General features: G+C 54.2%; 3 protein-coding genes across 8 annotated transcripts in view; 2 read left to right on the top strand and 1 right to left on the bottom strand.

Annotated features, from left to right (window-relative positions):
- The window catches only part of MTG1 (mitochondrial ribosome associated GTPase 1), a 16294-nt gene extending 13693 nt beyond the window's left edge, over positions 1-2601 (top strand). For 4 of the 5 annotated variants that reach the window (XM_045439358.1, XM_045439359.1, XM_045439362.1 and 1 more), the window contains exons 10-11: positions 1441-1553; positions 1945-2601. In XM_045439358.1, the coding sequence (XP_045295314.1) occupies positions 1441-1553; positions 1945-2078 (247 nt within the window). In that variant the 3' untranslated portion in view covers positions 2079-2601. The remainder of the gene's footprint in view (positions 1-1440; positions 1554-1944) is intronic. The other variant, XM_045439363.1, reaches the window with a different exon arrangement.
- On the bottom strand, positions 2595-5445 carry SPRN (shadow of prion protein). Of its 2 annotated transcripts, none has more exons than XM_045439365.1 (2): positions 4293-5445; positions 2595-4147 (listed from the first exon to the last, which is right to left on the bottom strand). In XM_045439365.1, the coding sequence occupies exon 1, from the start codon at positions 5443-5445 to the stop codon at positions 5008-5010; it is 438 nt and encodes a 145-aa protein (XP_045295321.1). In that variant the 3' UTR covers positions 2595-4147; positions 4293-5007. The 2 variants fall into 2 exon arrangements, with proteins under 2 accessions (XP_045295321.1, XP_045295322.1); XM_045439366.1 differs by having other exon boundaries at positions 2595-4153.
- LOC123577276 (olfactory receptor 287) lies at positions 5388-26571 on the top strand. The gene is made up of 3 exons (XM_045439364.1): positions 5388-5492; positions 15837-15934; positions 24180-26571. The coding sequence occupies exon 3, from the start codon at positions 24434-24436 to the stop codon at positions 25358-25360; it is 927 nt and encodes a 308-aa protein (XP_045295320.1). The 5' UTR covers positions 5388-5492; positions 15837-15934; positions 24180-24433; the 3' UTR covers positions 25361-26571.
- Positions 26572-26939: the final 368 nt, after the last annotated feature.

Raw genomic sequence — 26939 nt, forward strand, 5'->3', positions numbered from 1 at the left:
TGGTGTTTTAAATTTTACCTTCTTGGGAGATGGGTATCTTTAAGTTCCCGGACACATCCTTGAGCTTTGCTTGAGACAATTATCTGGAAACAGTTCCTTCCAGGCCTGACTGAGGCAGGGCCTCCCCCCACCTCCGCTGTGCCCCATGGGTCATGAGGTTTCCGTCTGCTCCTGGCTCTCCGTGAGCACTGACTGCTGCCCCTGTGCCCTCCAGGGTGGTCCTCCCTGGCCTCTGGCTTTGGGGAACTTCCTTTATCATGTGTGCAGATCCCTCCTCTGCTAAATACAGAGGATGGCAGGCTTCCAGAATTCTCTCTCTGGGCAGCTCTGCCCTTTCTGGTTCTGTTGTGTGACTTTTACTGGGCCCACACTCCAGCCACCCTCGGGGCTCCCTGGGGCCTCTGGGCACCAGGCTGGGTGTTTGTTGGTTTACATCCTTTGTAGCTTGATGTCTGGTGCCTTGAAAACCATTGTTTTGTATGTTTCTGGTTGTTTCAGGTGGATCGTAAGTTCTCGTTACTCCATTTTGCATGGACGTAGGATTTCAAATTGATTATTTTGTTTCATTTCCGTGGGAGTCTGTGTGGGCCTCCGCGGTCCCCCAGTGTTTCTGGAGAACAGGCAGCCGTGTCCTGCAGGGTGGCCCTTGCGTGTGTGTATTGGGGTGCCCAGGACAGAGGGGCCGCAAGTTTGATTTGGGATCTGCCTTCCTCAGGATGCGATGTCCTCCAAGGTGGGCACTCCGATACCCAGGTGGGGTCTCCCCGCGGCCGAGCCCCGCCCTGCTCTGTGGACCCAGAGGCAAATCCCGCCGTCGCTCCGGCAGTCGTAGGTTCTGGGACGAGTGGCCGGCAGAGGTGTTAGTTGTGTCTCCCGGCTCCTGTGGGGGATGTGCTTGTCTGTGGATGAGGCTTGTCTCCTTCAGCCCTTCAGGGTCAGACACACCCGGCCCTGTGCTGGCCTTTCTCATCAGGCCCTGAGCCAGCGTCACGGACGGGGCGTCCACAAGAGCTACTGGACGGTTCTCGGCAGAGGCGGGCGCCGAGTGGGTTTGTGCTGGTCTGTGGGCTACAGAAAACACCAGTCAGACCTGCTCATTCTCCCCTGGAGAGAGTGCTGGCAATCCTGGCGATCCTGCCTCGGGCGGCTGCCCAGAGGCTTGGAGCACCTGTCAGGGTACTGCCGTGCTGACCTAGGGCTCCAGGCTACGGGCTGCTTGGGAACGGGGTGGATGACGCAGTCGTCCCGCCATTGCAGCCACGGGCATCAGCAGGGAAGCAGTCCTCAGGACAGCTGGCTGTGGCCACGTGGGAGGACAGACGTCGGCAGCTCTGCAGTGGGCACTTATGGCCACGTGCACGAGGGGTCCCTTGTGGAGCTGGGCGTGACCCAGCATGTCCCCTCCTGGCTCCCACTCCCCGACTGTTGGTCTGTGTGTAGGTACGTGCGGCACTATGGCCTGGGCGGCGCCTGCGACGACATCGCCAGCGTGCTGAAGCAGGTGGCTGTGAGACTGGGGAAGACGCAGAAGGTGAAAGTGCTCACGGGCACGGGTGAGAAGTGGGGGCATTCACTTCCGGCTGGGCCTGGGGAAGCACCCATTCGAGCGGCCCCCGGTGCTGGGGGAGGACACTGTGGGCACGTGTGGCTGTTCTGGGAACACAGGTTCTGCAGAGGGGCGGGCTCTCGGTTCAGCCTGTAGACGGCAAGGCGGCCCTGCCTCGTGGCGCTGGTTATACCCTGCGTCCCACCGGTTTGAAACCTGCCGAGGTCGAGGTGCCACAGCCCAGACTCTTGTGTTTTCTTTCAGAACATGTGCTCGTGCCCAGGCTCCACAGGTGCCCACTGCCCGTCCCTGAGGACGGGCAGGGAGGCGTGCGTCTGAATCCTGCGCCTGCCCCGTGGGGAGGTGCCTTCCTCACCAGACCCTCTTCTCTCCCCCAGGTGACGTGAACGTCATCCAGCCCAACTACCCTGCGGCAGCCCGAGACTTCCTCCAGACCTTCCGCAGGGGCCTGCTGGGCCCAGTGATGCTGGACAGGGATGTCCTGCAGAGGTCCCCCGTGGCAGAGCCCTGAACTGGTCCAGTTGGCAGGGGCCTCACTCCTGCCTGGCCCTTGGCACCAGAGATGCGGGGCATCCCAGACCACAGCCCAGAATCTGATGCTGGGCCTCCCTTTTCCAGAAGCTCCATGCTGGTCACTATCCACTCAGGTCTCTACGCCAGGAAGGAACCTGTACCTCCTGCCGCCCCACAGCCTGGCCAGCTGTTGTTGGGGACTGTGCCTGGGGTCTGGACGTCAGGGCTGACGAAGTCCCTAAGCTGTCCCTGGGTGTCTCAACTGTGCCGAGTATCTCTCAGGGGGAAGATGATGCTTTCTCAGGAGGACATGAACGTACAGTCTGCAATTTAGAAGTCTCACAAGGCCAGTCTCTGCTGGTGGCCCGTTTGCTGTGCACCAGGAGCACCTTGGGCTCACATGGTAACGTCTCTCCAAAACGACACAAAAAGTGGGATGTGAACTGCTTAGTGAGTAAGGCCTATGTATTGGGGCCTTGGTGGTACCCTGGGTCCTGCAGTAAAGAAGAGTCTGTTTGCCAGTGGAGTGTTTATTTCACGACACGACGAAAATGTGCACACAAAATGGACAAGAGGTGCCAAGGAGCTGTGGCCAAACCCAAGAGCTGTCTGCTCCCTCGGTGCCCCGGGGGCTGCCCTGCTCACGGCCAGCTGCATGCAGGCTGGGAGGGTCGCTGGTGTGGCTTCCCCCCACTTGCGAGTGGCAAACTGTAGCTACAGGACAGTGGGACTCTCCCCAGGGACCTGTACCTGCCAGCCTGCATTCCAGAAAAGGGCAGAGGAGGGAAAGGGGGTGGGGTGGGCCTGGTGAGCAGCTCTGCTCCTTCTGTGTCCAGTGTGTGTGGCCTTCCTGGAGCGTTGGAGTCTCTGGCAGGCACCTCCCCTCCTGAAGGTGCCCACGGTGGCGCACACTTCCTAATCTGAGATTACCCCCCCTGGGTGCCATCTGCCTCCTGCTGGGACCCTGACCAGTAGGGCAGGAAGTACTCTAGCGTGTGACTGTACCAGATGGGGACAGGCTCTGGGAGTCAGGCTGGTGTGTGGTGCCCTGCAGCCTGTGAGGGCGGCTCAGAGGCTGGGCCCATGCTCCTGGCCCCGCAGGGAGAGCTGAGTTGGCCCGAGGTGCAGCCCTGATGGGTCTCCCTGTGCTGCCTGCAAATACGGTGGCAGAATGGTCACACTGCCCGAGGCCCCGGGCAGGGCTTGGCCGCAGCCCGCTGGTCTTTGGTTGCATCAAATTTGGTCTGGAATGGATGGAGAGGCACCTGGGCTCGTACCCCAGGAATGCTGGCAGTGCGGATCCGTGTCCTGGTCTTTGGAGAACAATGCTTGGTCCAGGGCTCCACTGGTAGCTTGGCGACCCTCACCCTGACCAGACCTGTGTGTCGGCTGTGGGCGAGCAGAGGTGGCAGGGCCCCCGGAGGTGCTGGTCTTGGCACTGGCCTCTGTCAGCTGAGTCCAAAGGCCCCATAGTCTGGGGGGTGAGGGCAGATTCTGGGAGGCAGCCCGGCGGCAGGTGAGGCTTTCAGTGAGCACCGACGGAGGGGGCGATCCAGAGGATCCAGGCCCGGGGCGTTGTCCTGCCGTGGGATAGGGGGCAGAGGGCGTAAAGAGCCAAGGCCTCCAGGGCTGAGCTCACGAACTGCCAGCCAGGCCAGAGGCTGGAGGGAAATGGGCTTCCGGGCACCTGAGGAGCAACGGGCCGGTCTGCAGACGGGTGTTTGTGTGCCAGAGGCAAACCCTTAGACACTTCCCTGGATGTCTTCTGTCCTCAGAACACCCTCAGGTGCCCGGATGGCCGCCGTGGTGTTGCGGGGGTCAGCCTCCTGCACGCTTCCTTCTGCTCAGCCGGAGCAGCCCGCATCTGGTCGGACTTGCTGCTGCGCCTGCCTCCAGGGGCCTGCTGGTGGCCTGTTTGTTGGTTCTGACTTGAGACCCGGCCTCCGCCGTTCACACCTGGCCCTCACCTTCCTGGAGCAGCTGCAGACCTGCCGGAGCCACAGCTGGCGGTCCTGGGGAGCTCTCTCCATCCCTGAGTACCAGCAGGCACGATTCCAGAACGGGAGCCTAAAGCTCAAAGGAAATGAAAAGCTTCTGAAGCTTAGACAGTGCCCCCCCCCCCGCCCCGCCACCCCCCCCCCCCCCCCAAACAGGTCCCAAGAAGAGTTAAGTGACTTGTTTCAAGTTAGAGCACAGTGGCTCCAAGAGGCACCTGGCAGTGGCCTTGAGAGGGTCTGCCTGGTGAGGGGGCACACTTCTGGACCTGAGGGTGGGCTGGCCAGGCTCCGGGGCAGCTGCTGTGGCAGGGGGCGCTCCAGGGATGCTCCAGAGAGTGATGGGCACGCCTGGGCTCCAGTCCGCAGACGGCCTCTTCCGGACAGGTGGTAGGCACACTAAAACCCGTGAGGGAAACCTCTCCCCCCAAGTCCTCAAATCCTTTGGTCCATTCCGGCTGCTTCTGTGGGGGAGGCCACAGGGTCCTCAGGGGGGCCGGAATGGCCTGAGCAGCCTGGTCTCGGACATCACTTTGGGCAGCTCTGGAGAGATGGTGGGCCGTCAGCCTGGATGGTACCGGAAGCACGGGATGGCACCTGCTTTTCTGACGGTGGAGGGGGTGGGGGGAGACCCTGGCATCCAGGCGGTAGGCGGGGCATCCTGGGACTGAAGGGCCCTGGTCCTTCGGTAGGATGGGGAGGCTGGGGAGGGACCTGGGCCGGGCGGTGGCGTCAGTGGGCACCCAGAGGAGAGGCCGCGGCTCCTGCCCGGGCTGGCTGGAATCCCCCAGGCAGCGTCTCTGGGTCAGAGGCCGCCGGCAGCGGTGGGAAGCGGCGCTCAGCCGCTGGTGGCCTCTGGGGCCGATCCGGGGCGGGGGGCCTGCGGGGAGGGCGCGGGCTGGGGGCCGGATCTGGCCCCGAGCCTGGCCAGGCCTAGGGCCGCAGCAGCCCCAGGGCAACGAGGGCGCCGCCCAGCAGCAGGCAGAGGCGCGGGCCGCCGGTGGGCCCCGCGCCCGAAGTCCACGCCCGGTAGCTGTAGACGCCTTGGCCCGTCCGGTTGCCGCCTGGTGCCGCGTCCTCGTCGTCCTCCAGGCCGCGCTCCCCGGGGCCCGGGGCCCTTCTCCAGCCGGAACCCGCCGCCAGGCCGGCCGCCGCCCCCGCCGCCGCCCCGGCCGCTGCCACGCGCAGGGAGGAGCCCGCGTAGCGGGGCGCCGGCCTCACGCGCACCCGTGGGGTCCCGCGCGCGCCCCCGCGCAGCCCTCCCCGGGCGCTGCCGCGAGCCCCTCCACGGCCGCCCTTGGCCGCGCCAATGTCGCAGAGGAAGGTGGCGGCCAGCAGCAGAGCCCAGCACGTCGCGGCCGTCCAGTTCATCCTTGTGGGGCGAGCCTGCGGCCAACGGAGAAAGGACCTCAGCTTCTGTGAGGGTCAGGGGGCCAGAGTCCCCAGGGCCTGGAGACGGGCTCGGGGACTCGGCATCTTGAGGACGGCCCGTGCAGGGCTGGGAGTGGGGTGGGAGGGTAAGGCACTCGGGCCTGGACAGAGGGTGAGGCGGGTGCGCGGGTTGCGCACCTGGGGGTGGAGTGGGAGCAAAGAATGAGGGAGGACCCCCACATCCCCGGCTGCGGTGGGAGGACCCGCCCAGACCTCCACGGCTTGCGGGGACCCGAGGCCACACCGGGGTGGGGGTTGTGTTGAAGGACAGTCTCGGGGATGGCCAGTCTCCACTGTCTGGACAAAGGCCACACGATAGGTGGCTCCGCCCGCACCCCTTGGGGGCAGCGCGCATGCGGCGCGGAGCCAGAGCAGCGGGTTCTGGCCTCGCGGGGGCGCCGAGAAGCGCGGTGGTGACACAGTGCAGACCCCGCCCCCGCAGCCCGGACCCGGGGGACCGTCCCCTCCCGCCCCACCCCGGCCGCCTGGCGGAGCAGCTGGGGCGGGGGACGGGGACGCGGATGCGACGCGGGGCCTAATTCCGGCGCAGGGACCCGGTGGCCGCTCGACCCTCCTCCCGGGCCCCCGTCCCCTGCCTCCCCGCGCGCCCGGACCCCGCCGCGCGGCCTTACCCGCCTCGGGCCTCGGTGGGAACCGCGGGCTGGAGGGGCCGCTCCGGGGGCCGCGGCGGAGCGGGAAGGAGCCGGCTGCGGCCGAGACCCTGCACCGGCGCGCCGCGCCCCGAGTTTGCGCGAGGCCTCCGCCCCAGGATTGGGGGCGGGCAGACGCGGAGGCTCATCCCCCGGGCGACGGGAAGGGAGGAGAAAACGGCAGTCGGAGGCGCGCGCGGCCCCTCTCCCTTCCCAGCACCCTCCTGCTCGCTGCACACCGTCCCCCGTCTCCTCACCCCACCCCCTCCCGATTCCACACGCGTGCGCCCACTCTACCTCCAGCACCCAGTGCGCACCCGGCCCAACCGAGCCGCCGCCTGCCGCCTTCCCCCTCCCCCTCCCCCTCTCCCGTTCTGCCCCAGGTGATGTGTCCCGGACGCGGGGACCACGGAATGCTGTGGCAGGCCCTGAGCTCGAGATCTTGGTGTCCAGGGCTCTCCCCGGGGAGGCCCGGAGAGGAGAGGACGGCTCTCCAGGTCAGGGGTGCCTCTTCTTCCCGCCCTCACGGTGGCCACCCCACAGCAAGGTCACTTGGAGCCCCACTGCCCCAGCCAGCCGGCCTTTCCAGTCCCTGCTGGGTCCGGCTCTGGGGCTTGAAAGGGTGCTATCTTGCTGTCCAGGTCTGTCTCGCGACTACGACCTCTTCCCCTCCCAACCGGGCTTTTACCCCAGCCGCTCCACGTGGGGACACCAGGCCCTCTTGATGGCTTTAGAGGTGGGCTCCGTGACCTCAACTGTGACGTGATGTGACCTCTCTTAGCTTCCATCAGACCCTCTCGATCCCCAGAGGCTCAAACTCCCTAATTTCTGTGTTGAAGTCCTGATCCCCAGAACCTCAGAATATGACTGTATTTGGAAATAGGGCCTTTACAGAGACAATTGCGGTAAAATGAGGTCATAGGGCAAGCCCTGACCTAATCTGACAGGTGTCCCCATAAGATGAGGAGATCAGGACACAGACACACACACGGACGGCACCGCGAGGACGTGGGGAGAAGGCCGTCCCTCTCACAAGGAGACAGGCCTCAGAAGGATCCAGCCCTGCCCACGCCTGTCTCAGACCGCCAGACCCTGCTGGGTCTGTGGCACTTTGTCAAGGTGGCCCGAGTAAACTAATTGAGAACCTATGGGTTTCTAAAGTCCACGTGGAAACGTAAAGGTCTAATGTAACTCATTCTGAAAACCAAGATCAAGATCAAAGAAGAACTCACCCCGTCAGATGTTAAGATGTTATAGGAAGTCACGGTAATAAAACAGCCCGGTGTTGGCTAGGAACAGACAGAGACCAGTACAGGCTAACGAGAGGGTCACTGACAGACTCAGGAATTTACACATGTCTACGGGCATAAACAAGATTGAGAATTTTGATAGAGGACAGGAAACTAAAAGAACCAAATGGAAATTCTAGAGCTAGAAAATACACTTAAAAACAGAGATTAGATACGGCTAAGGAGAATTAGTAACCGGGAAGATCGGACGGAAATATCCAGAAGCAAGCATGGAGAGAAAAGAAGAGAGTGTACGTAACAGGCTGCTGGGGGCGGAGGGGACGCGACAGAAGACCCCCTGCATGGACCGGGGAAACTGAACAGACAGCAGAGAAGGAAGGGGACGAGTGCAGTGTTTACGGGCACACAGGCTGACCGTTTTCAAAAACCAAGGAGGCAAGGCACAAATTCTAGAAGCATCACAAACTCCGAACATGATAAATATGAAGAAAAAGCAAACCCCAGAAACCAAACGCGACAAGAAGATCTTGAAAGCTTCCCAAAGTGGGGGGAAACCCAAATACCTAAAACAAGTAAAAATAAGCTGACTTCTCCACAGAAACAGGGAGCAGCTGAGAACACAGAAATGTGGTTTGTAGAGTTCCTGAGCAGCTCGGTGAGCTGACAACAGGTCAGAAGCTGAGAGGCTGGTGCGTACTGGTGCAGATGAAAACATGTCACGCAAGCAACAGTGAACGAAAAGGAAGCTGGCTCAGCTCTCTTCATGCCGGACCGAGCCTTACAGATTAGGGCGAAAAGCATTACTGGAAACAAAGAGTAACACTTCTTAATGATAAAAGGTTAAATTTACCAAGATGACAAAAGAATTCTAAATTTTATGTACCTAACGAAGGACATGACCTCAAGCTATGTAAAACACAATAGTAAGAGAATATTTTTTTTTATTTTTTAAAGTTTATTTATTTTGAGAGAGAGCAACTGCGAGTGCAAAAGGGGCAGAGAGAGAGGGAGAGAGAGAACCCATGAACCCGTGAACCGTGAGATCATGACCTGAGCTGAAACCGACAGTCGGACGCCTAACTGACTGAGCCACCCAGCTGCCCCAGTAAGAGAATATTCACAGCACAAAATCACTTACGTGAATTTGAAACTCTCACAAGCAAAGCAATACGACACATCTGTGGATACGTGCATCCTGTCCGAGGGCAAACACCACGCATCACACCGGGGTTCCTGACGGGCGTGATTGGAGTGTGGGAAACGTGGGGCCAAGTGAGAAGCGCTCACCCTGGCAGTGACAGTAGCCCAATGAGGAGAGTGCCGGATCAATCCACCTTTGTACCCAAGTGCCAGAGAAGGAAGGCAGAAACACCAGGTATGGGTACGCCATTTAGTCATTAGACCCATCAAGTTTTAAATAGAATGACATTTTTGTTTCTGAGAAAAGGTGGCACGTGTGTGGCCTGTGGCACTGTCTGGACTTGCCAGGTGCACACCCCCCCCCCCCCATCCGTTCAGGTGCACGTATGCACATACACGCACCAGGTGCACACTTTTTACACAATCCCAGGTGTGCACCCCTCCAGATCTCCTCCTTGGGTGTGCACACACACACACCCATCCATTCAGGTACACACACACACACACACACACACACACACCTAGGTGCGTACAAAACGCAAGAGGGAAGACCCAGGCTGCCTCCTCTGGCTGTGTCCCCGGGCACTTTCCTGGTCTCATCCAGATCGCCTCCCCCAGAAGAATGCTCGTTCATGTTTTTCTCTGCTCAGGACCAGGGCCCCCTCTTGCCTGGGGAAGGACACCACTGCCATCAGATGGCCAGTGAGCTCCCTAGGGCTGAGCATAGTCGCCAGCTGCAAGGGGAGGGAGGCTCACCCCCAGCTTTGATGTCCCCATGTAGATCATGCGTCCTTATCTTGTGTTTTCTGGGCAGCATAATGGCTGTTTGGGGGAGATGGATGGAAGCGGTCCAGTTGGAGCCGCTAAGGGGCTGCACGGTTCGGGGCTCTGGTCCGACAGCCCTGGAGGTAGGTGTCTGAAGGATGGACGCATTGCGGGGAGGGGGGGGGGCTGGGGCACAGCCAGGGAGGGGCTCCCCAGGCTTTCCTGCCCGTCCGGGAGGAGGGGGGGCCTCAGGACCCTTGCCCACTCCCCCCGGGGGTCTGGGGAGCGGCTGCGCTTTGCGCTGTCCCCGTGGACAAGAGTGGACCAGGGTAACTCCTGCATGACGCACGGTCCTCTGGCGCCTGCTCACCCGAGGAGGGGGCTGCTCCGAGCTGGGGGTGGGGCACAGGCCGGGGTTCGGAGGGGATGAGGGCTGTGCCCCCAATTCTTGGTGATGCAGCAGGAAGAGGCTGCGTCTGCAAGTGTCTGCAGGACAGAGGGTGGGGCCTTGGCCGGTGGGACCATGTTGGACGCCCCCCCCCACCAGGCTGAGGGCGTCGGGGGGCTCCGGAATCCGTGCCCAGCCGTCTGTGCCCAGCCTGGTGGCGGGTGTTGTTGCCCCCCCCCCCCCCACCGCCCCTGCCCCAGGCGCGGTCCTTCCAACCTTCCCCAGACCCTGTGCCTCGACTCAACCGCACCTCGCAGGAGGCGCAGGGCCTCCGCAGGGTCCCCGCAGGTCTCTGAGGGTCTGTCCCCACACACGCCGCGGCTCACTGGGCCCCTGCCACCCCTGGCCCCCTGCCACCTCTGGCCCCGGGTGATTTTGATCGGCTCGCTAGTGGCCGTGCTCCCCACCGCGCCTTCTAATTGCAAATTCTCACCTGGGCGGGACTCTCAGAGCAATTTGTGGAGGGCGCTTCGGGGTCCCTGGAGGGAGGGTGTGAGGCCTTCCCCCTGTCTCCCCAGTGACAAGTAGGTCTTTGCCTGTTACCTGCCACCCGTCCGGAGTACACCCCCAGCCTCACTGTCCTTTCCAGGAGGTTCTTGTCTGTTACAGTCGGCTGCACACCCAGGGTGGGGCTTCAACTCAGACCTTGAGATTAAGAGTCGCAAGCTGCTTGGACTGGCGTTTATTTTGACTCCCGCGTAACATTCTGCCCCAGCTCATGGTCTCTGGCTGTCTCCGTGGGTCCCTCCCTGGGTGGTGGCTTGAAAACTCCCAAAGCAATAAGCCAGGACTCACTGCATTTGTTTCACACTGGTCAGGGTCACTGTCCTTCACGGCCTGATGTCCAGGGTCTTGAAAGCCACAGTTTTCCATATTCTGTCTGTTTCCTTTCAGGTGGGAGGGTAAATCCCGTCTCTGTGTTCTGTCTGGCTGGATGTGGGCGTCTGGCCCCTATATTACAGCTGCCTCGGTGTCCCTGAGCTCCGGGGTGTGTCTCCTCCTCTTGCTGACCAGCAGCCCGGGCCTCCAGAGCCTGCGCTGATGCCTGGAGCCCAGCCCGTCCGTTTCCTTTCTGTCTAGAGTCAGTCCTGCACTGCCTCTTGTCCAGCATCTGAAAACAGTGCTAAAGACACGTATTATAGTGCTGCACTTTATAATCATAGTATTTACATAATTATAGTATTGTATACAAGTACAATCATATTATATATTTTGTCCCATTTTGTCGTTGTTTGTGGTGGAGGGCTAGACCGGAGTGAGCTCATTTTTTTATGGCTGAAAGCCTGTTTATATATCTCAAAGTTAATTGTCTCCTCTATGTTGCAATATCTTCTCTCAGTTTTTAACTTTTAGTTTTCATTGTCTTTAAGGTGTCTTGACGAACAGGTGTTCTTAAATATTTTTACATTTTAAAAGTTAAGGTATAAGTTAAATACAGTAGCATCTACTCTTTTTAGTGTATGGTTCTGTGCGTTTTGACAAGTGTGTATACTTGTGTAACCACCACCACAATAAAAATACAGAGCAATTCTATCCCTCCAAAAGTGTCCTCTGTGCCCCTTTGTAAATAAGACTCCCATCCCCAGTACCTGGCAAATATGTTTTCTGTTCCTATGATTTTGACTTTTCTAGAATGTTCTATAGGTAGTATCAAAAGAGTGTGTCCTGTTTTGAGTCTGGCTTCCTTCCCTCAGCGTACCACTTCCGTGATTCAGCCGTGCTGTTGTGTAGATCAGCTGTGTTCCTCCTTATTGTGGGTAATATTCCACTTATGGAAGGACCACCGTTTATCCATTCCCCAGCTGAGGCACTTTTGGGTTGGTTCCAGTTTTTGCTGATTATGAATTAAGTCACTATAAACATTTGCGTATGTTTTTCTTGTGTGAATGTAAGTATGGGTTATATGATAAGTATATGTTTAACTTTGTAAGGAGCTGCCAACCATCGTCCAATGTGGCTATGCCACTTGGCACTCAGTAGTGAGTTTTAAAAACTGTTGTTCTAAGAAGTTGGTGGTGGTATCTCCTTGTGTTGTGGGTGTTTTGTTTTGTTTTTTTAAAGATTTTATTCTTAAGGAATCTCTACACCCAACATGGGGCTTGAACTCATGACCCTGACATCAAGAGTCATACGCTGTACTGGTGGAGCCAGCCACGTTCCCTCCTTGTGGTTTTTATTTGCAGTTTCCTGTTGACTAATGATGTTGCCTGTCTATGTGATTACTATCCATTCTTTGGTGAAATGCCCATTCAAGTCTTACACCTGTTTGTTTATTGAGTTGATTGTTTCTTTGCTATTAAAGTTTGAGAATTTTAAATCCTGAATGCAAATGTTGATACTTGATTTGTAAATGTTTTTTCCCCAAATCATGGCTTGTATTTTGAGTCTACTAGTAGTCTCTTGAAGATCAGAAGTTCTTTATTGATGAAATCCTGTTAAATTTTTTTTCTTTTATGGATTGTGCTTTTAATGTTGCATCTAAGAAATTTTTGCCTCACAAACATTTTCTCCATATGTCTAAGGTTTTATACTTAGATCTATCATCTACTTTGAGTTAATTTTTGTGTAGGGTATGAGATACAGATTGAAGTTCATTTTTCTGCATATGGATAGCTGATTTTTCTGGCACTATCTGCTGAAGATTGAATTACCTTTCATCTTTGTGGAAATCAATCCTGTGTGCGTCTCATGTTTGGATTCTCCAGTCTGTTCCATTTCTATATGTTTATCTTTTTCCAATACCACACTGTCTTGATTACTATAGCTTTACATGTGTTGCAACCAGGTACAGGTAGTGTGAGTTCTCTGACTTGGTTCTTTTTTCCAAATAGCTTTGGCTCTTTTAACTCCTTTTCTTTTCCATAAATTTTAGACTCAGCTTATTGTTTTCTATAACGAAGTTCTGCTAGAATTTTATTGAATCTATAGATCAGCTTGGGGACCATTAGCATCTTTACAATAGTCTCCAAACCATGAACATGGTATATTTCTCTATTTATTTAGGCCATCTTTGATTAATTTCATCAGTGGTTTGTAAGTTTTAGCATGTTTTACAAATACCTTTCTCCAGATTATAGCTTCTCTTCTTCAGTTCCTTTCAGATGACTTTTGATGAAACAGAAGTTATACATTTTTCAAAATTATTTTAGAACAGTTTTAGATTTATGGAAGAGCTGCAAAGATAGTACAGACAGTTCCTATATACCCCACATCCAGTTTCCCCTAGTACTAATAACTTACATTAATATGGTATGTTTGTTCAATTAATGAACCAATACTGATATGTTCTTATCAATTAAAGTTCATACTTTATTTGGATTTCCTTAGTTTTTATCCAATATCCTTTTTCTGTCCCAGAATCCTATCCAGGATCCCACGTTACATTCAGTTGTCATATCTGCTTAGGCGCCTCTTGGCTGTGAGTTTCTCAAACTTTCCTTATTTGTGTTTTTATTTTTTATGACCCTGACAGTTTTGAGGAGTTCTGGTCATCTATCTTGTATAATGTCCTCAGATGGGATTTGTCTCATGTTTTTCTTATGATTAGACTGGGGCTTTGGGTCTTTGGAGGAAGACACAGATGTGAAGTGCTGTTTTCATCACATCACATCAGGGCACAGGCTGTTCACATGGATGATCATGGTTGGTCACCTGGCTGAGGCCATGTGTCAGATTTCTCCACTGTCATTCACCTCCCCTCCACACTGCCCTCTTTGGAAGGAGGTTCCATGCACAGCCCATATTTAAGGGGTTGTAAGTCATGTTCTCCCTCCTGGAGAAAGGAACATGTACACAGATTATTTGGAATTCTTCTTCATGGGACATTTGTCTGTTCTGTCCATTAATTTGTTTATTTATCCAATCACTTGTTTATATCAGTACAGAGTCATGGATACCTACTTCACTCTTTGGGTTATTCCAATACTGCTGTCTTTATTGTCTTGCTGTCTCAGCTTTGGCCGGGGAGACAGTTGTCTTCTTGGCCCCTTTGACATACTGTGCTTTCTTCTTTCTGAACACTTATTATTAAAATTCTGGTGCTGTGATATGTTCCAGTCCCATCTTGTGTAAATTTCTTGCCCCAGCCATAAATTCAGTGATTTCTCCAAGGAGATCTGGTGCTTTTTGTTAGACAAACATATTAGAAACCACTTGTTGCTCCTGGAGTGTTGTCACTTTTAGGTCCTCTCAGCTGACAGAGCGAAGAGTTTTATGTGTGGATATTAACCTGTGCGTGTGCACATATCTCTGAACACTATGTGTGTAGCCATCTGTACCCATATTAAGCTGAACACGAGACCTCACCGACATCTCCACCTCTCATCCACCACTACATGGGTCATTCCAGCCTCCTGCCCTTGCTGATGTGTAAGTCCACTCCAGCAGTGACAGCCCTGTCTCCCACAATCCAACATCCACTCATTCGGCTGTTCAATTTCAGCGTACATGCATAGTGGCACCAGGATTGCTGACATCTACTCTGTCAGGAAAAAGCTTTATCAGCTGAAGTACATTGCTTGTGTAGCTTTCTTGCCGTTGGTCTTACAGACTCCACTTATTTTCAACATTATTTAGATCAGCACATTTACACCCACCCCTACGGTTAGATAGTTTCCCAGATCCCCAAACCTCCTAAATGAGTTTTTAAAATTTGCATACATTAAAGTTCACTTCTTATGTGGTAAAGTCCTATGGTTTCAACAAGTATCACATATCTGCCATTGCACTATCACACAGCTAGTTTGTCTGCCCTAAAAATCCTCTGAGCTTTACCTGCTAACACTCTCTCCTTCCCCCTGAACTGATCATTTTACTGTCTCCTTAATTTTGACTTTTCCAGAATGTCATATAATTGGGATCATACAGCATGCAGACTTTTTGTTTATCCATTCACCTGTTAAGAGGCATCTTGTTTGCTTCTCGTTTTGAGCAATGAATGAAGCTGCTATCAACATTCATGTGCTTGTGCAGTTTTTGTGTGGGCATGTCTTCAGATCAGTTGGGTAAATAGCTAAGAGTGTCATTGTTGGGTTGTATGGCAAGAGTATATTTAGCTGCATAAGAAACTGCCAAACCACCCTCCAAAGTGGCTTTATCATTTTGCTTTCCCTACCAGCAATGTTGCTCTGCATCCTTGCCACCATTTTGCATTGTCAGGGTTTTGGATTTTAGCCATTTTTATAGGCATGTCGTGGCATCTCCTTATTTTAATTCGCAATTTCCTAGTAACATATTTTGTTGATCAGCCTTTCATATGTTTATTTTCCATCTGTATATCTTCTTTGGTGAGGTGTTAAAGATCTTAATTTTTTTTTTATGTTCAATTTCTTTTTTTTTTTTTTTAGATTTAAATCCTAGTTAGTTAACATATAGTGTAGTAATGGTTTCAGGAGTATAATTTAGCGATTCATCATAAACATCTTAATTAAAAATTAAAAAATTTTTTTACATGTTTATTTATTTTTGAGAGAGAGCGAGAAAGAGCGAGCATGAGTAGGGGGGGAGGGGCAGACAGAGAGGGAGACACAGAATTTGAAGCAGGGTTCAGGCTCTGAGCTCTCAATACAGAGCCCAATGTGGGGCCTGAACTCACCAGCTGTCAGATCATGACCTGAGCTGAAGTCAGATGCTTAACCAAGTGAGCCATCTAGGCTCCCCAAAGGTCTTAATTTTAACAGATTTTCAGAAATTTCAAAAAAAATTTTTTAAATTTTTTGTTTATTTACTTATTTTGAGAGACAGAGGGAGAGCAAGCGCACGTAAGCAAGTGGGGGAGGGGCAGATAGAGAGGGAGAGAGTGAAGCCCAAGCAGGCTCCATGCTATCAGCACAGATCTTGATGTGGAGCTCGAACTCACAAACTGTGAGATCATGACCAGAGCTGAAACCAAGAGTCAGATGCTGAACTGACTGAGCTACCCAGGCATCCCCCAAATTTTCTTTTATGATTCACATTTTTTAAGGAAGTTCTTGACTACTCTGCAGTCAGAATAATATTCATCTATATATTCATGGAATTGTTTTAAAGATTTCCTTCTTTTTGACATTATTTTCTTTTTCCTTTCTTTTCTTACTGAAGTGAAATTCACATGACATAACATGAACAAGTGAGAGCATGTGGTCCAGCGGGATTTAGCGATGTGTCGATTCCTTTTTATGACTGGATAATATTCCATTGTAAGTATATACCACATTTTATCTCTTCATTCATCTGTTGATGGACATTAGGGTTGTTTCTAACTTTTGGCTATTGTGAATATCATTGCTATGTACATTCATACCGGTTTTCAATTCTCTTGGATATATACCTATTAATGGAATTGCTGGGTCATATACTAACTCTTATTTAACTTTCTGAGGAACTGCCACACTGTCTTCCACTGAGGCTGCACCATTTTACATTCTCACCAGCAATGTACAAAGATTTCAATTTCTTTACATTCTCACCAACACTTGTTCTTTTCCATTAAAAAAAAAAATGATAGCCTATCCTGGTGGGTGCGAAGTGGTGTCTCATTGTGGTTTTGATTTGCATTTCCCTGATGACTAACGGCACTGGGCATCTTGTCATGTTCTTGTTGGCCACTTGTATGTCTTCTTTGGAGAAATGTTTATTCAAGTCCTTTGCCCATTTCTAAATTATCTTGCTTGTCTTTTAGTTGTTGGGTTGTAAGAGTTTTTTTAAAAAAAAATATATTCTGGATCCTAGACCCTTATTGGACATAAGATTTGCAAATATTTTATCTGATTTTGTGAGTTGTCATTTCAATTTCTTGATAGTGTTCTCTGATGCACAAAAGTTTTAAATTTGTATGAACTCTGACTTATCTATTTTTCCTTTTGTTGCTCTTGGTGTCACATCTAAGAATCCTTTGCCAAATCCAAGATCATAAAGATTTACCCCTATATTTTCTTTAATGAATTTTATAGTTTTAAGTAATATATCATTGATCCATTTTGAGTTAATTTTGGTATAATGTGTGAGGTAGGGGGGTCAAACTTCATTCTTCTGCAGGTGGATGTCCAATTGTTCCAGCCCATTTGTTGGAGAGACTGTTCTTTCCCTATGGAGTGGTCTTGGTACTCTTGTCAAAAATCAGTTGACCATAGATGTATGAGTTCATTTCTTGACTCTCAATTCTATTCCATTGGTCTATATGTCTTTCTTTATTCCAGTACCACACTCTTCTGATTACAATAGCTTTGTAGTAAGTTTTGAAATCAAGAGGTATGAGTGCTACAGCTTTATTCTTTTTCAAGATTATTTTGGCTATTCTGGGCCATTGCTAATCCATATTGATTTTAGAATCAGTTTTCTAAGAAATTTTTTTCTAAAAAGGCCATTGTTATTCTGATAGGAGTTACATTGAGTCTATAGGTCACTTTGGGTGTCATTGCCAAGTTAACAATATTAAGTCATCTGATCCATGAATATGGGTTGTCTTTCCATGTATTTAGGTCTTCATTAATTTTTTGCCACAATGTTTTGTAGTTTTTAGTGTACAAGTATTTCCCCTCGTTGATTAAATTTATTCCTATATATTTATTCCTATATATTATTCTTATATATTCCTATAAATATATTCCTATTTATTCTTTTCTGATGCTTTTGTTAATGGGTTTTTCTTAATTTATACTTTGAATTGCTCATTTCTAGCATATTTCAGAAACACAATATATTCTCTGTGTTGATCTTATACTCTGAAGGTTTGCTGACTTCACTTATTAGTTCTAGTTATTTTTGGGGTATAGATGCTTTGGGATTTTCTATATAAAGAATCATGCCATCTGGGAATAGAGATACTTTTGCTTCTTTCCATTTGGATGCCTTTATCATTTTTTTCTTGCCTAATTGCTTTGGCTAGAACTTAGTGTGATGTTGAGTAGCATTGTGAAAGCCAGCATTCTCCTCTTGTTCCTGTTCTCAGTAAAAAAGCTTTCAGTCTTTCACTGTTGAGAATAATGGCAACTGTGGGTTTTTCATAAATGCCCTCAATCATTTTGAAGAAGTTCCTTCCTGTACCTAGTTTTCTTAGTATTTGTATCATGAAAGTATGTGGAATTCTGTCCTTCGGTCTAATGGTTTTCCTGCATTAATTCAGTCAATCCCATATTTCTCTCCTTCATTCTATTAGTGTGGTCTATTCTATTCTATTCTATTCTATTCTATTCATTTTTGGGTGTTGGATCACCCTTGTATTCTGGGGATAAATCCCACTGGTCATGGTGTATAACCCTTTTAACATGCCATGGATTTGGTTTTCTAGTGTTTTGTTGAGGATTTTTGCATCTACATTTGTAGATATTGGTATGTAGTTTTCTGGTGGTGTCTTTGGCCTTCTTACCAGGCAGTGCTGGCTTCACGTTAGGAAGTGTTCTTCCCTCTTCTATTTCTTGGAAGATTTGGGAAGGTGTTGATTTTTCTTTAATTGTTTGGTAGAATTCATTAGTGGAGCCATCTGGTTTTGGGCTTTTCTCTGCCTGGAGGTTTTTGCATATGGATCAATTTCTTTACTTGATACAGGTCTGTTCAAATTGTTTATTTCTTCTTGAGTCACTTTTGGCATTTGTGTGTCTAAGAATTTGTCCATTCCATCCAGGATATCTAATTTGTTGGTATTGCCCTGCATTCTCCGGTAACCCTTCTTATTTCTGTGAGGTTGGTGGTGATGTCCCTGCTCTCGTTTCTGACTAATGTGCATCTCTCCTCCTTTCTTTGCCAGTGTAATAGGAGGTTTGTCAATTTCACTGATCTTCTCAAGAACCAATTTTTGGTTTTGTTGATTCTATTTTTATATCCTGTATTTCATTTGTCTCTGCTCAAAGTTTATTACTTCCTCCTTTCCATTGGGTTTGAGTTGAGTTTGCTTTTCTTTTTCAAGTTCCTAAAGGTGTTTTTAGTTTATTAGTTTGAGAATTTTCTTCTCTTACAAGTGTGTTTACACTCGTGTTTCCCTGTATGCGCACGGCTCTTTCTACATCCCACGAGTTGGTATGTTGTGTTTTCACTTTCAAAGTCTTTCAGCTTTCCTACAAAATCTGTATCTGGAGTTTATTATTGTGCATGGTTTAAGATAAGCATTTATTTCACATCAGTTTTCCAGTGCTGAACAGCGCTTTCCTCCCTCAACTGTCTGCTTGGCTTCCTCTGTCCTACACCACACATTTGGCTGTTTCTCCGAGTTCTGTTGTAGAGATGGTGCTTGTGAGGATGTCCTTAAAGAAGGTACTGCCACTAAACCCAGGCAGACCTTTAGTCACTAATTGTATTCAGTTTTTGTCTTTAGTTTTTCACTTCTTTGTAAAACTTGTAGTTTTCCCAGGTGGAGGCTTCTCAGTGATACTCAGAGCCCCGCCTGATTCCATATTTTTCTTTAAATTTGTTTTTATTTTTATTTTAGACAGAGAGAGAGAGAAGGAGCTGGAGAGAGGGGTAGAGGGAGAGAGAGAGAGAGAGAGAGAGAGAGAGAGAGGAGAGAGAGAGAATCTTAAGCAGGCTCCGTGCTGAGCACGGAGCCCCACTCTGGGCTTGATCCCATGACCCTGGGATCATGACCTGAGCCAAAATCAAGAGTTGGACATTCAACTGACTGAGCCACCCAGGTGCCCCCCCTCAATTTTGTCTTCAATATGCCATGGTTCTCAAAGAGGGGGACCTCCTCCTGCTGGCAGCGGGGCACTCCTGTCCTTCTCTGTTGGGCATGGGGGACGGAGGCCCAGGACCATCCAGCCTGGAAGAAACCAGGTCTCCCAGCAATTTCTATGTCAACTATGCAGCATCTCAGTGGACATTTTGGTGCAGGAGCTGGAGGTCATAGGGTGAGGTTCAAACTCTGAGGTTCTCAGGCAGGAGGTCTGCAGAGAAGGTGGGCCGGGACAGAAGGTGATTCTGTAAGGACCAGGCTCAGAAACTGAGAAGGAAGCTAGGTGTGGGTCAGCCATGGTCCTGGGGTCCCAGGTGTGAGCCAGGTCACAGGAGCCCTGGTGCACCCTGGGGCTGTCCTGGGCCCCGGCCCAGCCCTGGAGGCGGGGCTCTGAGGTGTCTGGTCAGCGTGGTCATGAGCCCCCGCACCCTCCTGCACGTGATCACATTTGATTCCAGGGCAGAGGAAGCAGGACAGACCATCGCTCTTTCACGGAGAAAGGGGTCCAAGAGGGGGTGCCCAGCTCATGGTCTGGCTCTGCATTTCTGGGCACAAGCCCCTGGGCCTTGTCACCTCTTGAGTGGCTTTATCAGTGGGGGAATTAGGGATTTGAACTGCTCTTCTTCTATTGTAAGGAAATTACCAGAACCATGAGGAAGCTTTTGGTCAACATAGGTTTGTCAGGCGAACGTGATAACCACTACACTACGGAAACTGGTCAACATAGGCTTGTAAGAGCGTCCCTTCATAGGAGGAGCCGGAGCCCAGCTGTCCCTGCATGTCCCTGTCCCTGTGAAAGCCTGGTGTGTGGCGCTGAGCCTGAGGGTCAGTCTTCAGTGGGAGGCTCTTACCTTCTGCGCAGGGAAGGAGGGAGACTTTCCGAGGCGATGGTGACCATTGCACAGGTGTATGCGTATCTTCAGACTCACCAAGACGTATACTTGAAGCATGTGCACCATTCTTGTATGTCAACCATAAGTTAATAATGAGAAAAGAAATGGGGGCGCACAAGTGTGTCCCTGTCCGTGACACAGGGGAACATAATCCCAAGGAAGGGAAGGCGTGGCAAATCTCCACACTGATCTGTGCCTTGAAAATCTCTCTTCTACTTCGACATCTCCCGAATTCCTAGAGCGTTACCAGATTTGGAAAAAGTGTTTATTGAATCAAACAAAGCAGCGCTGCGTGTTTTCCCAGACCAGTGGCAGCCCCTGCCTTTGGCGCTAATTGATGAGGCACGGCTCCTGCCCCAGGGGACACCCTGCGCCAACTTTTAACGAACTCCCAATTAGGGGCAGCCCAGACACCTGTGTGGCACTGGAGTCCCAGGGCAGTGTAACACTTGTCGCCCCGGAGCAGGCCGGCAGGGGTCAGCATACGTCCTGACTGCCACAGTGCCCCTTGTCCCTGGGGCCTCGTCAGGACCCGCTTTGGCCAATGCTGATGAGGGAAACGGGGGGGAGGCTTGTGGGGAGCACACTCCCACCATCTCCCAGGACCCCTGCCCTGGGCGGCTGAGTCCCTGCCACTGAGGCCCAGGCCCCGAGTGACCACCTTCCCATGGCCATGACCCCAGTTCTGCATATCCTGAGTGCGCCCCGTAAGTGTGCCCCAAGGTGTCCCCGAGGTTGATGCTGGCAGAGTGCAGAGGGTGGGCTTTTGCTCCCGGCCACAGCCACCTGTGGACAGGGCACGCCGGGCTGGACGCCACCTCGGGAAGCTGCCTGGTGGCAGACAGCCCCCAGCTTGGCTCTTTTTACTGTAGCCATTTCCAGCGAGCCTGGGTTGGGGCGGGGAGTGGGGCAGCCTGCTCTGCCTGTCAACCTGCGGGGCGTCATCACCTTGTTTCCAGAGGGGACATGGAGGCGTAGCTTACAGATGGGGAAAATGCCCCACTTGCAGACGGGAGAACCAGACACAGAGCACCTGCCAAGAACACCCGTGTCCAGGGTGCAGCCGGCCCATGCCCTGGGGTGCACGGGGCCGCTGCTGTCCCCAGGTGCGGGCACCCCGTGTACTGCATGGCCCCAAGAGACAAGCCTGACATGGGGAAAATGCACTTGAGCTGTGGGTGAGAAACGGCCTCCAGGCACAGCCTAAGGGCAAGAGGCCCTGCTTAGGATGCTGGTTGCTGCCCAGGACCACCCTTGGGGCCCTCGCCAGCCCCTAGAGCCAGTCTCATTGCAGCTCTATCATTAACAAGTGGTCCTTGCAGGCCTGCCCCCGAGGGAGGCTGGGTGAGGGCAGAAGTCACCAGAGTGTCGGAGGGCACAGGGCTCACCCTCTACCCTCCCCATTGGTGGGTGGGCAGGCGGGGGGCTCTCCAGTGTGGGGGATCCCCCTCCCTGCCCTATATCAGTTGCTTCTGGTCCCTGGGCTGTGAGCAGGAGCGCCAGGGCTGTGTGTTAGCTGACGGCCAGCGGGGCTTGGTGGAATCACCGTCCTGCAGGAGAGGAAGAGGGGACAGTGCATGGCCACAATCTGAGGGAAGGACAACACCCCAAGGAACAGGACAACAGGGGCGGTGCCACTGGCTTCCTTCTCATGGCGGGGGCTGGGGCAGCCTCCACACCTGTGCTCCGGGGTCTGTGCTGGGCTCACCAGTGCTGGCCACTCTGAGTACCCAGAGTCAGGGTCGCCTGGGCAGAGTGGCCCTGCACGCCTGGGGCCCCCCACAGGGGGCTTGGGGACTGCACTCCGCTCTCATGTTGGTGGATGGCCAGGCCGTCTTCCCGGACAGCCCAGACCTGCCTCCCGGCCAGTGCCACGGACGCCCTGGAGCTGCAGATCTGCAGCAGCTCCTGACCCCCCACCTCTGTTCCTTCTTGCTGCGTCTCCAGCAGACGGGCGGTGGGAAGCAAGCGGTCAGGCAACAGGAGACCACAGGGGCCCCCTGCCCCCCAGGACACAGCCCTGCCTGGAGCGTCCTTGGAATCATCCCGAGCTCACCCTCCTGGTCTCTGGGCTGCTTCGGGGGGAAATCCTGGATCGAGCTCACACCCCCTGGGTGAGTGACCTTGATCATGCTATGTCCCTGCGAGCCGACCTGGGCGAGTGGACCCTCCCACCCACACTGTCCCTCTTGAGGAGTCAGGCCACTGTAGGGGGGAGGGTCCCAAGGTAGACTCACTTTGGGACCGCCCGCCCATTTATTTAGTTCTATCTTCTCTAGCCCTTATGGGACCCCTTGCAAGATGTGGAAGATTCCATGGGATTTGAGTGGTCCTCTCACTGCACAGCCGGGAGGGCCTGACGCCCCTGCACGCGTAGCTCCAGGGGCACAGGAAGGCGGGAGACTTGGGGCCGGAGAACTGCGAGAGCCCCGGATAGGTCTCTTTTTAGTCTTTGTAGCCGTAATCTTGAGCGGTGAAGAAGGTTTCTAAACGAAGCTTGTCCTGGAGTCAAGGCTGAGCAAAACAGCCCAATTCTCCGGGTCAGGACCCAGTGCCCCGGGCAGAGTGCTGGGCTGCAGGGGCAGAGTGAGGGCGCACGAGCCGTGCAGTGGGCTCAGGCCCTGGTGCAGCCTGGGCAGTGGCCTGTGCCCACCTGAACTCTGGAGGTGGCAGCTGAAAAGCACGCTGGCCCCCAGGAGATGGGGTCACGGGGGCCCTGCTGCGAAGACTGCTTCTGCCAGGACCCACAGTGGCCCCACTCCTGGGACCTGAGCGTGGGGAGGGGACTGGCCTGTCTGCTGGGGTTGGCTTTTGCCCGAACGTTCCCCACACAGCTGCATGGCTGCGAAAGGCGGGGGCTACAGCCCGACCAGGTGTCCTGTGGCTGTGGCTGGAGCTTGGTCACTTTGTTACCGATTGGCACTGTTGGGGGTAGCTTTGCTGACTGCACTGTGGGTCTGGGGAGGGGACGCAGCCAAGGGACCCCCAGCCCATCAGGAGCCAGGGTGACTGTTCCAGGGGCTGGTTCAGGTAGTGAGTGTGCACACACGTGTGAGCACAGGCCCATGCGTGTGTGTGTGGTGTGCACAGGTGTGAGATTCTGTGTGGGTGGTGTGTGCACCTGTGCATGGCAGGGGGTAGGAGGGGCGCAGGCAGAAAACTGCAGGGGTCGCTGTGACTCCTGAGTGCAGTCCTCCCGGGGTGGACCCAGGGTCTGGACACTGTCGGGGAGAAGCCTTGCTCTGGGCTCCACGCTTGTGCGGTCACTTCCTGCCTCTGCCCAGCTGCCCCCTCGGACACTCACTGGGTGCTGTGGGCCCAGAGCAGCCGGCTGGGCAGAGTCCAGCCCTGTAGAGAGGGGTTGGGGGTGGTGCCGAGCTCAGTTCCCATTAAACCCCCTCCTCACTGGTGCCGCAGCCCCTCACTCTCTCATGCAGGCAGCCACCCTCAGGTGCCCCCTCCCCTCCAGCAGGTTCCACCCCCCCCCCCAACAGTGCCACCTGCAGCTTCTTGCCAGGAGGGGGCGCTGGTGATGGAGCTGTTTGCAATGCCACACGTCAGAGCCTCCTGGCTGCCGGGTTCCCAGCTAACGAATAATCCAGGGTGACAGCCCCAGGCAAGGAGAGCAGGGCCCCCATGGGCTTCCTCTGACCGTTGTTGTGCTGGGTGTGTGTGGGGGGGCTTTACTGGGCACAGAGGTAAGAATGCTTTCCTAGGAATCAATCTGGTTTGTCGGATGAAAATGCTAAAAATGAAGCCATACATAATTTCATTTGTGAAAACGTGACAATTCCTGTCCTCTCCCTGGCCTCTTGAGTCTAGAATAAGGACCCCTCCCACAAGGTGGCAAGGAGTCTAGAATGAGGAGATGTCCCCCCTCCCTAGGTGGCAAGCAACCGATGACCTGGGTCGAGTCTCCTGAGCGGCTTCCCCCCAAGAGGGCGAGGTCCACGGTCATCCGTGGTCCACGGGCTCACACAGGGACACCAGGCCTGGCTGGAGCACTGGGTTAGAGACGAGGTGAGTGGACCCCAGGGAGAGGGGAACGGGCCGGGCCCCTCCGTTCCTAGGCCTCAGTGAGGGCTTGGGGTAGGAGGTCCCTTGTACCGGCGAGGGTGGTGGGTGTCCGGGCCGCCTTCATGGCCTGGGGCCGCAGCCAGAACCTCTCCACATTCATCCTACTGGGCTTCCCGGGGCCACGGGGCCTGCAGACCTGGCTCTTCCTCCTCTTCCTGGTCGCGTACATGCTCACGGTGGCCGGGAACCTGGCCATCATCTCCCTGGTCGGGGCGCACCGGCGCCTGCAGACGCCCATGTACTTCTTCCTCTGCAACCTGTCCTTCCTGGAGATCTGGTTCACCACGGCCTGTGTGCCCAAGGCCCTGGCCACGTTCGCCTCGCACAGTGGAGCCATCTCCTTGGCCGGCTGCGCGGCGCAGATGTACTTTGTCTTCTCGCTGGGCTGCACCGAGTACTTCCTGCTGGCCGCGATGGCTTACGACCGCTACCTGGCCATCTGCCTGCCGCTGCGCTACGGCAGCACCATGACGCCTGGGCTCTCCGCCCGCCTCGCTCTGGGCTCCTGGCTGTGCGGCTTCTCCGCCATCACCGTGCCCGCTGCCCTCATTGCTCGCCTCTCCTTCTGCCGCTCCCGCGTCATCAACCACTTCTTCTGTGACATCGCGCCCTGGATCGTGCTGTCCTGCAGCGACACGCGGGGCGTGGAGCTGGCGGCCTTCGGCATCGCCTTCTGTGTCATCCTGGGCTCCTGCTTTGTCACGCTGCTCTCCTACGCCTACATCGTTGCCGCCATCATCAGGATCCCCTCGGCCCAGGGCCGGCACAGGGCCTTCTCCACCTGCTCCTCCCATCTCACCGTGGTCCTCATCTGGTACGGGTCCACCATCTTCCTGCACGTGAGGACCTCGGTGGAGAGCTCGCTGGACCTGACCAAGGCCGTCACGGTGCTGAACACCGTTGTCACTCCCGTGCTGAACCCCTTCATATACACCCTGAGGAACAAGGACGTCAGGGAGGCTCTGCGGAGGTCGGTGCAGCGGAAGTGAACCCTCCGAGCCCACACAGTGGGACCGGGCCATCGGACTGCCCCGTCCGTGGGAGCCAGCGCTCAGCGTCGCTCTCTGCACGGGCTGGAGACAGCATCCTGATGTCCCAGTGTGGGCGGGGGCTCTTGGGCGGCAGGGGGCTCGGGAAGGGTGCTTGGCGGTGTGGGAGGGGCCCTCCCGTCCCGGCCTCAGGGGGTCTCCGCCCCTCTCACAGGCTTGGGGGTGCTCAGCCCCCGGGGGCCAGACACAGACTGTGGAAGCGAAATGAGCACACGACGCCCCGGAAAGCACTATGTGCCCTGGCACGTAGCCGCTGCCCGCCAGTACCGGGCGCTGGACCAGCCCGTGAGCCCCCGGCCCGGTCTGGGTCCCGGGGGGCTGCGAGCTGTCTTGTCAGTGAGGGGTGGGCTGTCTGCCCTTGGGTTTTTCCCCACTGCTAACACGCGTGGCTTCCTGAGTCTGCCCTCATTGGTGGCACACGGACTCTCGTTTGGAGTCAGCGTGTGGGTTTGCCTCCGAGCACCCCCCTCAGGGCTCACCTCCTCCTGGGGTCTGCACTGCGGGACGCACCCGTGTCAAAGGGCGGGGGGCTTGGTTCGGCCTCTGAGCGGCTCAGTGGTGTGAGGCCCTCGGGGCCTGGAACCTCTGTGGGAGGCCTGGTCTGACGCGACGGCCCATCATTACGTATTCTCAGAGCAGCAGGCACAGGCTCCGAGTCCAACCCTCTGCCGGCGTGACCTGGGCAAGTCACATAACGACTCCGCGTCTTTGTCTACGAATGGAGACTGCGCGTGCGCAATCCCACGGGGCCCTGATGAGTGTGCGGGGAGCCCGTGTGTCCAGGGCCCGACGGGAGCAGGTGCTCGGGAGGTGCTGCTGGTGGCACCCATACTCAGCAAGTGCACTGTCCCTCTTCCCGCCTCACACACGGGTCAGGCAAGGCCGAGGGACGCCACGTCCAGGGTGTTTGTTCTCTGCAGTGACCCTGTGCCCACAGGTACCGGTAAGCGTCTGCCCAGTGGGTCGAGGAGACATCTCCCAACAGTGGGAAGGTGGGGTTCCCAGACGCCCCGTGGGCCCAGGGCCAGAGTAAAAGTATACTGCCCCTCTCCGACTCGTCCACTCGCTCATCTGTAGCTAATGATGCTCGCGAAGCCTGTGCTTTTGTGACGTTATCTCCGAATCCTGAATTAAAGCGTGTCTGCATGTAACCGGCTCTTGCCTTTGCTAGAGGGGTGTGGTCAGTTAGAACACCTCACGTCAGCATGGTGCGTCCACAGCCGCGGAACCCGGGTGGGAGACCGGCCGGGGCAGGGCAGGGAGGGGGGCCAAGGTCCTGTAACTTCATTGCCGTGGCACCGGAGGCCCAGAGAGGCTGACCGACCCCCTCAAGGCCACACAGAAGGGTCAGCACAGCCAGAAACCACTTCAGTGGGCCAGCCGCTTGCTTGGAGGGGATCTCGTTCTCTTGCTCTCTCATCGAGGCCTCACTGTCGATGCTTCTCCCCAGAGACAGAGGCTGTTTCGATGGACGAACTTCAAGAGCACCAGTCGGGGCAGGGGATCCACCAAGGCTCCT

This window comes from Leopardus geoffroyi, chromosome D2 (assembly GCF_018350155.1).
Source record: "Leopardus geoffroyi isolate Oge1 chromosome D2, O.geoffroyi_Oge1_pat1.0, whole genome shotgun sequence".
Taxonomy (NCBI): domain Eukaryota; kingdom Metazoa; phylum Chordata; class Mammalia; order Carnivora; family Felidae; genus Leopardus; species Leopardus geoffroyi.

Excerpts from the sequence above, each read along its gene's own strand:
- SPRN (XM_045439365.1), bottom strand. The coding sequence starts at position 5,445 with ATGAACTGGACGGCCGCGACGTGCTGGGCTCTGCTGCTGGCCGCCACC.
- LOC123577276 (XM_045439364.1), top strand. The coding sequence starts at position 24,434 with ATGGCCTGGGGCCGCAGCCAGAACCTCTCCACATTCATCCTACTGGGC.